This window comes from Echinops telfairi, unplaced genomic scaffold (assembly GCF_000313985.2).
Source record: "Echinops telfairi isolate 266 unplaced genomic scaffold, ASM31398v2 ScPeMD7_22;HRSCAF=79, whole genome shotgun sequence".
Classification (NCBI taxonomy): domain Eukaryota; kingdom Metazoa; phylum Chordata; class Mammalia; order Afrosoricida; family Tenrecidae; genus Echinops; species Echinops telfairi.
This window is the reverse complement of record NW_022103919.1, coordinates 7755788-7767601: the sequence shown is the minus strand read 5'-3', so window position 1 is coordinate 7767601 and position 11814 is coordinate 7755788. Positions and strand designations below refer to the sequence as shown.

The 11814-nt window shown below is 52.1% G+C and overlaps 1 protein-coding gene across 1 annotated transcript in view; it reads right to left on the bottom strand.

Moving 5' to 3' along the window:
- CFAP77 (cilia and flagella associated protein 77) overlaps positions 1 to 11814 on the bottom strand; it is an 88077-nt gene that overhangs the window by 73652 nt on the left and 2611 nt on the right. Inside the window, exons 2-3 of the mRNA XM_004713321.2 lie at positions 10613 to 10712; positions 9829 to 10057 (exon numbers count right to left, since the gene is read on the bottom strand). Coding sequence (XP_004713378.1) covers positions 9829 to 10057; positions 10613 to 10712 — 329 coding nt within the window. The remainder of the gene's footprint in view (positions 1 to 9828; positions 10058 to 10612; positions 10713 to 11814) is intronic.

The window sequence follows — 11814 nt, the reverse complement described above, 5'->3', positions numbered from 1 at the left end:
TGGTCACTGTCCTGCTGTTGTGAACCTTCTGAATGTATGAATGTACGAAGCCCCGCATGTTGAACCCAGAGCCACAAAGATGATCTCAGCAATAGACCCAAACAGGAAGTCCACCCCCCTTCCTCTGCACCTGACTCCTCTCTACAGTCACTCTCTGAGGCCACCTCGCTGCACTGCCCCGATGCAGACCAGTGGCCAGGGTAGTCCAAACAAATCCCAGCTCACCGCCACCGAGTCGCTGCCAACTCATAGCAACCCTATAGGACAGGGCAGAACTGCCCCCGTGGGTTCCCAAGGCTCTGACTCTTGATGGGAGTAGAAAGCTTCATCTTTCTCCCTTGGAGCTGGCTGGTGGTTTCAAACTGCTGACCTTGTGGTTAGCCGCCCAAAGTGTACATGGGATAAATGACACGCGACCTCTGGCTTTACCCTCTGCTCTCTAGATGACTTAGTTGCCGCACCTCAAGGCATTCGGGGTCATATGTGTCCCCAATAAGTATCGATGGAGTGCCCAATTATGTGCTGGGCTGCAGTTGGAAGCCACCAGCCACTTCGTGGGAGAAATATGGGGCTTTGAGAAATATGACAGCCTCAGAAACCCAATTCTACCCTGTCTTATAGTTCCACCCTGTCCTAGCAGCCCACCAACCCTCTCTCTGGATGTGCCACATCCCCGGCACTAACCTTTTGTAGCTCCCGGTGTCCCAGTCAACCCAGACTCCTTGATGAGACATGCGGAAACTTCCTCCTGTCGCTCGATGACCCACGATACTCCAGGGCCAACCACGGTGCCTCTGATGACAAAGCCCTCGGGGCATGTGGGCTGAGGGTGTGCATGGTCACCCTCCCGGCCGGGCGTTTGGTTTGAGAATAAAGGCAGGGGCTACATTAGACCCTGACGCTACAGCAATGGACAACACTGACACTGTCCTTGCTTTCTGGGATCTGAGGGCCCAGTGTGGAAGATCGGCATAAAGCAACGAAACAGTCAACGAGAGTGTGGACAGTGATTCAAGAGCAGGTTAGACAGGGGCCAGGAAAACTTGGCTTTGCCGGCAGTGTACATTCCAGCCCATTCGCTCTGCAAAGTCCACAGGCTCCCCCTTGTGGTCATCCCAAGGTTCTGGACTCAGGGTTTTACCCTTGTGAAGCTGTTCTGAATTGCTGGGACAACGGCCTGGGAATGGGGCTTATTATTCTTTTAGAGGGGTTTTGGTGGGTGATGTGGGTTTTGGTCGTGGGCTCCAGGAGAGACAAAATAGCCCAGAGTGATTGATGGGCCCATTGTAAATTTGTAAGATAAATCAGCTTGGCAGAGAGATTTTAAAAAAACAAAAACCTGTCAAGCAGCAAACATTTTTTTTTAACAGCCTGTAACATTTTCTCCATCCTTCACATCTGTCAATGTCAGGCTGATGATGCATCTGATGGTGGGGCCAGCAGCAGCCAAAGACGCAAGGCTGGGCTGGGAGCAAGTCTTATTTTTCTCTGGCTTCTCATGTTGCTGTGGCCCAACTGCTTTCAGTGCCAGGCCTGCGGGGTGCGAAGAGGTCTCGACTAGTCATTGGCGGAGGAACGCAATCTTCTACTGCAGTTGCACATGGCTTTCTCGTTGGATTCAGATGTGGCCAACTGTCCGTGCACACACTCAGCCCTCATTCACTGAGGGCTTTGTCAGCAGAGGCATGGTCGGCACTGGGTGGCACGAGGAATGTTCTAGATGCCTCATCAAGAAGTCTGGGTTGAGCCTATGCAACCACGAGGTGTCGAAGGGGTCAGATGTAAGGCATCATCAGGACAAAAAAATCTTACCATAGTGAATGATGGGGGCAGTGTGGAGTGGAGACCCAAAGCCCATTAGTAGGCCACTGGAGATCCCCTTGCAGAGGGGTCTCGGGGAGGAGATGAGCCAGTCAGGGTGCATGTAACAATGATGAGAAATACAACTTTCCTCTAGTTCCTAAAGGTTTCCTCCCCGCTCCCACTACCATGACTCGAATTCGACCTTGCAAGTCTGGCTAGACCAGAGGAGGTACACTGGTACAGATAGGAACTGAAAATACAGGGAATCCAGGACGGATGAGCCCTATAGGACCAGTGGTGTGAGTGGCAAAACAGGGAGGGTAAAGGGAGAATGGGTAGGAAAGAGGGAACCGATTACATGGAACTGTGTGTGACCTTCTCCCTGGGGTACAGACAACCGAAAAGTGGGTGAAGGGAGACGTCGGACAGGGCAAGATATGACAAAATACCCATTTATAAACTATCAAGGGCTCATGAGGGAGGGGGGAGCGGGGAGGGAGGGGGAAAATGAGGACCTAATGTCGGGGGTTTAAATGGAGAGAAAATGTTTTGAGAAACGATGTACAAATGCGCTTTACACAATTGATGTGTGTATGGATTGGGATAACAGTTGTATGAGCCCCTGATAAAATGTTTAAAAAGAAAAAAGAAGTCTGGGTTGACTGGGAAGTGGTGAACTACAAAAGGTTAGTTCAGGGATGTGACACGTCCAAAGAGAGGTTTGGTGGGCTCTTTGGAATGCTGAAGGAGCCCTGGCGGTGCCGTGGTTACCCACTGGGCTGCCAACCACAAGGTCAGCAGTTCAAAACCACCAGTCGCTCCGAAAGCGAAAGATGAGGCTTCCTATTCCTGTAAAGAGTTACAGTCTCGAAACCCACAGGGCGCGTTCTACCCTGTCGTGTAGAATCACTAGGAGTCAGCATCGCCTTGATGGTAGTGTCTGTTTTCTAAGTTTGTTTGGGGATGTTGAGATTAAATTCTAAAACCTTAGGGGGAAATGCAGATAAGACGGCATGACAATACAATCGGCTATCCCACCTCAGTCCTCTTTAGCGGAAGAAAAGCTTGGCTGACAGCTCTACCTGTGCCCCCTTCATCCCTGTGTCTGCTAAGGGGCAGATCTGTGCGGCAGCCAGCCCTGCAACCATGAGCAACTAACTTCACTTCTGTGAGCCTCTGTCTCTTGTTCTATAAGTTGATGATATATGAGTGCCTGCCTCTTACTCGCTGGGCTCCAAAACAGCAATCCCCAAAACAACAACCAACCAAGCTCACTGCCATGGAGTGGGCTGTGCCTCGCAGCAGCCTCGCAGCGCTCCCAGAGAGCACAGCAGACCTGTCGCTGCAGGGTTCCGGGACTGTGGCTCTTGCAACGCCACACAGCACACAGCGAGAGTTATATAAGGAGATGATTCATCTGAGGGGCTCAGCCTCCCGTCTGACACATAACAGTAACAATCACACAGCGTTGTCATTATTTATTCAAAGCCAGAGGTATCCCTCCCCACCTTCCAGCTGGCCCACCTCAGAAATGGAGTGTGGAAGGCGGGTGGGGCACTGTAGGGATCGCGTTCCACCAGCAGCCTTATCTCAGACGGCACTGGGCAGACAGCTCCCAAGCCGGGTGCTGGTGGAGCCCTGGGTACCCACCATTGGCCAGGAGCAAGAGCTGCCGCCCAGTTCGACCACACGCACCCACCTCCCTCCCTCCCATCCCCCACTCGTCTGACTTGACAAGGCTGGACCAATTAGGAGCAGTAACAATTAAGATGCACGCCGAGGGCATAGGACCATTTGCAAGCACTTAGTCGGATGCATCAATAATTAAGCACTTGTTTAATCGTTACATTCCTGGCCTCCAGACGTCTCTCTTCGCGGACTTGGGTCGCAGCGCGTGCTGAGGTCTAGGTCATGGCCTCAGAAGCTGGGGGTGAGAATGACCACTTCTCCCCTGGCTTGAACGTTGAGATTCGACAGTTGAAAAGGGTCAGGCTGTTTCCACCTCCTGACCCGAGAAGAGGGGCCCTGGTGGCACCGTGGGCTGAGTTAGTCGCTCCGTGGGAGCAAGATGAGACTTTCGACTTCTGTAGAGATTTCTAGTCTTGGAAACCACAGAGGGCAGTTCGGCTCTGTCCCACAGGGTCATTGGGCATCATAGATGACTCCGTGGCAGTGAGTTCGGCCTTTGAGGGGTTTGTTTGTTTGTTTAATCTCATAGGTGTAACTTGCAAAGCTGGCCAGCTAGAACCAGGTACAAACCCGGACTCTGCAGCCCCATGGCTTCAGGCTGGACCCTCACCCTCTTTTCCTTCCAACTGAATGGAAGGCTACCTGCCTTGTAGGATTGCTAGAAACATGAGCAATTGCCTTTGCAAAGCCCCTACCACTTTGACGTCTCAGTTCACAGTAGCTACTGTTAGTGGTAAGGAGGCTTGGGGCACCGTGGTTAAGAGGTGGGCTGCTGGCAATAAGGTCGATGGTTCGAATCCACCAGAGGCTCCTGGGGAAAAAGACATGGGCAGCCTTGGACACCCTCTGGGGCAGTTGTACTCGGTTCTCTGGGGTCACTATGAGTCGGCATCTTTGGATTTGGGGTTTGCTTGGTTGGTTGGCATTGTTAGTGGTAAGAGTCTCTGGGAGGCATTAGCGGAAATGCCGGCGCTTCTCACGCACCCAGAGGCAGCTCAGGGAAGGCCGGATGATCTGCTTCCACCTTGAAAACCGTGGACAGCACAGCTGTAGAGGTCACCGTAGTCGGAGGAGCCTACTGACCAGAGCAGGAATAGAAGAACTAGGCAGTGTGAAAACGGGAGGAGCTGGCGCCACCTGGGGGCCGCGACAAACAGGAAACAGCAAGTTATATGACTTTTGTTCGAAAGGGACACTGCCTCTTGGCCCAGCCCCCAGTCCACCATGAGGGCAGACCCACACTGCCCGGGCTTATGATTTTTTAAGAGAAGCAGAAACCTAGGATTTTATAGGAAATCTTCTGTCTTGTGAATATGGCAACTCATTCACATTTATAATTTTTTTTAACCTCTATGTGGGCCAAACACACACCTCTCTGGGTTGACATGGCCGTGGCTGTAGACCACAGGTCTGCATGGCCCCATTTTCCAGGTATTGTTTAGGCCTCTCCTTCCTTTAAGAAATAGAGATTGTGTAAAAGGTGGTTGCTAAGGAATGGGCTTTGGCCCCATTCCTGTAAAGCAATCGCTGCATTACTGAGAGGGCAGTGCTTTTTTAACAGTTCTTCTGCAGTTATGCTGGGATGCTGAGAGGGGTGTCAGCTGAAAGATATCCTTACAAGTGAGTGATGGCCTATAACAAACTGGTGTGGATTGGGGACTAAATCAACTAACCGGAAAGAAACTAATGGAATAATTTTACATTCAGGCCCAAATCCCATCTGCCATGGAGGGGTTGGGAAAGTGGGTGGGGGGACAGGGTGGAAAAGAGGGGGTGCTGCCTCCTCATGGCCTATTTATTTTGTTCATTGCAAATTACATAAAGGGCAAGAGACTTAATGGCGAGGGGCAGGCAGGGAGGTCAAGCATAGGGGCTAGCTCATAGGAACTAGAAGTTGGGAATTTAACTCGGGTGGTGTTTCAAATTCCTCTACCTGACCTTCCCTAGCTTACCAAGAAAAACCAAACCCCCTGCCATCGATTGATTCGACTCACAGTGACCCTAGTTTAGAGCGAGCTTTACGAGCATTTCATCTGCAGTGGGCTTTTATTTCCAAGTCTTATCATGGTAAAATAAGAAATTGAAAAAAAACCAAACACAAACCCCACATTGCTGCAGAGTAGATTCTGAATCATGGCAGCCCCGTGGGCCACAGATCACCTGACTTGCTACCGCAGTACTGCCAGAGGAGTTCAAGGGGCCAACTTTTCGATTGGTGCCCAAACACAAACTGATGTGTCACCCGGTCTTTTACCTTCCCGGTAAAAGACATCTGCCCCCCAATTTCCCATTGTAATCGCTTTTCTTTCTTTTATTTTTAAAAAATCTTTTTTGGGGGCTCATACACCTTTTATCACAATCCATAATACATCAGTTGTGTAAAGCACATTTGCACATCCGTTGCCCTCATCATTCTCAAAACATTTGCTCCCCACTGAAGCCCCTGGCATCAGCTCCTCATTTTTTTGGTAACCACTTTTCAGTGTAAACCTCAGAGGCCTTCGTGACAGCCACCGGCTTGGTTACCACCAAGAGACTTTCTTTTTAACACACCCATGATTGTAAAGGAATGGGGTTTTTGTTTGTTTGTTGGACCAAAGCACCCCAACTCCTTGGTAGTTGGGTATAATCAGATCACATTTGTTTTTAAATGTGGTCATCAAAAAGAAAAGAAGAGAAGGACAAGAAGACCATCAGGCTTGTAAAAAGTGGTTAAGGAGTGGGCTTTGCTCCCGTAACTGTAAAGTAATAGCCGCATTACTGAGCGGGGCAGTTATTTGTAGCAGTTCGTCTGCAGTTATGCTGGGAAGCCGAGAGTGGTGTGCTGGGCAGGGTGGGCATCTCAATGAAAGCTTTTCCAGCAGCCATTTAACCTCCACTTATGAAGAAATAAAGCGGAATGGATGCTGATTGGGGCCTGCTTTGGGGGACATTTCTGTTTCATGAAAGCCCTTTTTGCCTGCAATTTGCTGAGCTGCCCTGTCACATCAGAACAGGCTGCCGTTGATCAAGATAAAGCTTTATGGCCACGCTATTTGCTGCTAACAGCAACCTAATGCAGCATTTTCATTTTTGTGCAATTAATGTTAATGTCTGCTACGAAAATTGTCATTAAATACCATTTTAAAATCCATTCAATTTGCATATGCAAAGCCCACTTACCATCACAGAAGATCCATCCCGCACTTCATCATGTCCCTTCCCTGGAATGGTAGCCACTGGGTTTACAGCAATGGGAGACTTTCGGCTGAAAGCTAGATGACAATCGATGGCCTTTCCAAGCTCAGTGATGGAATGGAAAAACTGAGCCCAGGACCAGAAACTGTAAGGGTTCACGCTGTGCCCCAGGACCAAGGCAGCAAAGCTTGGAGCACACAGCACTGGACAGGGTCCCGGCCAGCCTGGCGCTAGCCGCGGCACGACTGATCCCTCACTGTGTGACCTTGGGGAAGCCTCTCCACCTCTCTGGACTTCTTTTTCCCCCTGTTTCAAATAATGACATGGAATCATGGGGTCCCTAATGCCGGTGTATTCTAACATCATACACATAGGACATTTAATCTATAGCAATATATTATAAATATAAACATAGATCCTAATACAGACAGACTTATGTATAAAATCTCGTCTGCTGGAAAGCCTATTAGATTAAGAATCGGAGTTAATCTCTGCCATGAAGAAGTTGCATGAATTGAAGAGGCCAACAAATCCCTCCGGCCTCAGCTTTCCCTGGCAGGAAATGGGAATAATAAGCCTGGATGCCTCCTGATGGGATTGCAGTGAAAATCAATGAGATGGGGAAGAGAGAGGCCTGTGCTGAGACTCACAGGATGCCAGAGCCCCCGAGGCAGGAGTTACAGGGGGAACGTGATGTGGAGAGTTGGGGACGAGGCTGGGACTAGAACCCCACCAGGTGACTCCTGGCCTAGAATTCTTTCCACACCACCATGCTGGTTTTGAGAGCCTTGGTGACTCTCGTGTAGTGCCCGGCTGGGGTTTGGGTCTCCCACTCCATGCAGGCTCTGTCTGAATCGGACAAGGAGGTCACAGGGCTGAGGGGCTGCGCGTCAGGGATAAGGAGCTGGGGAATGATGGCACAGGGTCGGGAAGGGTGGTCCACAGATGAGTCTGTCTAGCCCTGAAGGGGCTCTAGCATGGAACTCCAGCTTCCAAGGACCAGTGACTAGAAATGCATCTCCGCTGAGGGAGAAGAGGTGTGGAGTCTTTGAGGTGGTGGGAGGTGGGAAAGCTAAGTCAGGAGGTGGTTCTGAGCTGAACGTTGCGTGGCGTGGGGAAATGCTCAGAACAAGATGGGTGGAGGCAGACGTGCGCCCCGCCTGGCCAATCAGTGTGTTTCGAACACTCCGGTCACCGTGACCAGTTCAGGGGAATGTATTGACGTGACCCAAGAGGTCCGGAAGCATCTCAGAGCCATCCTGTAATTCCTAGCCTTTCTCCACTGAAGTCAGTCATAGAACAGCAGAATGGAACTGGGATTGGCCTTTTTGGTCACATGTGAGGAAAGACGGTGAGAGAAGAGGACACAGGCATGAGAGCGGAGCGGAGTTTTGCTCGCAGGCACTCGACTGTCATAGAATGTCCTAGTTAACTCTGAACCAATCACTGTGAATAAACCAAACCTAACCAAACTCACCACCATGAGGTCGACGCTGACTCACAGCGACCCTATAGGACAGAGGACAACCGGCCCCGTGGCGTTTCTGAAACGGTCACTTTCTACAAGAGCAGAAAGCCCCGTCTTTCTCTCTCAGAATGGCTCATGCAGGTCGCAGCCCAACAGGTAAGGACTCTGCTTCCAAGGCTGGGACTGGAGTTTGTGAACTCCCTTGACAGGTCAGACCCAGGTTGTCACATGGGTTGTCACACATGTCTCTGAGCTGGGTGAAGAGCCCGGGGGAATCCGATGCCCTGGCTGGCCAGACCTAGGCCACCTGCCCATGCCCATTGTCAGGGTTGAAATAAGCCTAAGCAATCCACATGGGCTGATGGTGGGAAACAGGGAGAAACCAGGGTTCTGGCCCCACGGGGAGAACGAACAGATGTTGGGCAGAGAGAAATGGCAGCAGACAGGATAAAGTGCCTAACAGCATGAAGCTATTACAGAGAGCTGCCCAGGGAGAAATAGAATTTTATCCGTGTTTTAGGGAAATAGGAGCCCTACTGACACCTGTGGTTATGCATTGAGCTGCTAACATCAAGGTCAGCAGTCTGATATCTCTAGTTCAGGGCCAGACGGACAGGGCTCTCTATTCCAGTACAGAGTGACCGTCTCAGAAACCCACAGGGGCAGGTCTACCCTGGCCTTCGGGCTGCTTTGAGCTGGCATCAACTCCGTAGGAGTTAGTTTGGGTTGGGTTTTAGAAAAGTAATGTTGACGGCCATGTGGAAGATGACTCCAGAAAAGACCGATCTGAAAGCAGGGGGCAGAGTTCACTGGCTACCGCAGAGGTCAGGCCGGGGAAGACGAGGGCACTGAGTGGAAAGGACAAGGCTCTGCGAGTCCTTTTATGTGGGTGCCCCGTCTGCCTGTGTGTTCCTGTGTGGACTGAGAGCCCCATGCTCGTCAGATCCTTGCTGTAAAGCTCTTAATATCTGCGACCCTGTGGAGCAACCGGAAGGCGCTACAAACCAGTAAAGTCAGGGGAGACAGTGGGCGGAAGCGGTCATTCTCAGGAGGCACATGGGTTGCGAACTACATGTTTTATCTCTCTATGGTGGTGGTCACGCAAACATTTCCATGGGTACAAGGCAGCTGAATCCTTAAGGTCAGTGTACTTTACTATGGCTAAGTTATATTGCAATCAAACAAGTGTATAGTACTTGACTCTACCAAGCCCCTCAGCCAAATCCCAGTTGTCATTCTATGGTTTCAGCACTCATAACAGCTGACATATATTGTGCACCGCCATGTCCCAGGCCCGTGTGTGGTACAATACATCCCTACAACCTCCCCGCAATCCTCCACAGCCGGTGCTGCATGACCCTGGGCTACAGCCGCAAAAACAGGGGCACGGATCCCGCAGCGGGTTGGGGGTCCGTGGCCAGGTTTGAGCCTCTCTTGTGGCCTCACTGGGATGCTGTTGCACTGGGGTGACCCACCGGGCTTGCACCACGCTCACCAGGGCCATGACCCCCCTGAAGGCAGCGACAGACAGAGGCTGGCTTTGAAATCTGCTGAATGAGAGAAAGTGGGTGGCCTATGCACATCCCTACGCAAATCCTCGCCAGGCGAGGCTTTAGCTCGGCAGCATCGACCGCCCACTGACCCCTGTCCTCCGAGACTGTCCCCTGAGTCACTCGGGGCCAGAGCCTTACCGTTGCATGACCCCGAACGTCATGTCTGGAGGCAGAGCAGGTGGCTCCCTCCTCGTGCGCCGGTCCTCCTGGTCGCTGATGCGGATGTCATTGAGCCGGCGGTAGAGGAGATTCTCCCGGGTTGTTACCAGGCCGGCTTTCACCGCTCCCCGGTTCATCGCAATGTAATTCCGGGTCAGCTCGGTGGGGCAGGTGGGCTGCTGCTTGAACACATTCCAGTGTCCAAGAGCTGGGAGCAGGAGGGACAGAGTCAGTCTGGGAAGAAAGGCTGCCTGGCATCTGACTGAGGAGAAATGGGGCAAGAGGTAGACCTAGGTCTCTTTCCCTGCCCCCTCTCGCCGTGCCCACCTGCAGTGCCTCTGGGAAGGGTGGCAGCCTCAAAGGGAGGGACCAGGACCCCAGGGGTTCCAGAAAGTGCTTCCACGTCCTACATGGAACTGGGTTCGCTTGACCCTTGGCCTCCTTTGGGCTAAGAGCGCAGGGCACCCCGGGTCCCATCCCCAAAGGCAGGTTCTTCCCCGTTGGCCTTTGCAAGAGCTCAGGTCAAGATCCTGTTTGGTCTCCCCCTCTCAAACACCCCCCCACCCCAAGTTGTACTACCATCTACCCTGGCCTGGGGCTTCCCCCAGGCTTGTGCTTTCTGCCTGGTTCCTGGGTCTTTCCCCTGGCTGGTGGCCAGCTGCCAACGGGCCGGCTCTGGTGAAGAGCTCTGTGGGGTAGACTGACCGCACCCTCCCCCGGAAAACCCTCAAGCCTGTATAGGCTCCCAAACAGGGTCTCTCACCTGCAGGCACCCCTCCATCTGTCCCTCGGATGTACAGTCCATAATTAAAATCGATTCCAGGCAGACTACAGCTTCTTTCTCGGGTCTTGCCAAGTTCAGCCTGTTAGGGGATGGAGAGAGAGGTGATCACTGAAGGATCAGTGAAACCATGTAATTCAGCAGTGGCGGGGGGTGTGGGGGGTGGACCTTTTTTGTCCCAGGCCCTCTGCCCCTCACCTTCCGGGAGTCACAGAATGTAGGCCAAGTAGGCCTCCTTTGTTGGGCCAGGGGAGAAGCACACCAGACTCCCGGCCATCAAGTCCGTGCTGATGCACAGCGACCCCCTGTAGGTTTCTGAGACTGTGAATGTTTCCAGGAGTAGAAAGCCCAATCTCCCTCCCACAGAGCTGCTGATGGTTTCAAACTGCCAACCATGCAGATCGCAGTCCAACGCATAACCACTCCCCCACCGGGGCTCTTGGGCGAGACACACCCCCACTGAAAAGCCAGCTGCCGCCCATTCCGATTGGATTCTGCTCAGGAGGAAGTCACTTTCTCCTTGAATCTTCAACTCACAGTGGGGATCAGGCAAGGATGCCTTCTACCACGGGCGTGGCAGCTAGACAACTACACCTACTCTCTGGGTTTCGGGGGAGCTCCTCTCCTCGATCCCTCAGAAGGTGTTTGTATGAGCAACATCTCCCCTTCCTTCAACAACCACGTCATCACTTCGAGCTGCCGTTCTGCGGGAGACAGACATGGCTTTCTACTCCCACGAAGAGCTACAATCTCAGAACCCCCCAGGTAGAGTGCTGCCCTGTCTTCGGGTCACTAGGAGTTGGCGTCCACTCGATGGCAGGGAGTTCTTTGGTAACAATTGTTGAGAGATCTGGAAGTCGAGACCTGCAGCCGCAGAGTAATGGTTGCTGCCTGGGACTGATCTGCAGGTGTGCGTGGCTGCCAGGCTGGAGCGCCGATGGTGGCCCTCTGCCCTTTGGGGTAGCGGCCCCCTGGGTGCACAGACCCTGTCCTGGGGCAGCTCTCAGCTCCCTCAGCAGAACTCCAGTCACACACACACACACACACACACACACACACACACACACACACACGAAAGAGTGTAGATCTCTATTCATTTGGGACTTGGAACTTTAAAAAAAAATCATTTTATTGGGGGTTCATACAACTCTTATCACAATCCATACATACATCAATTGTATATT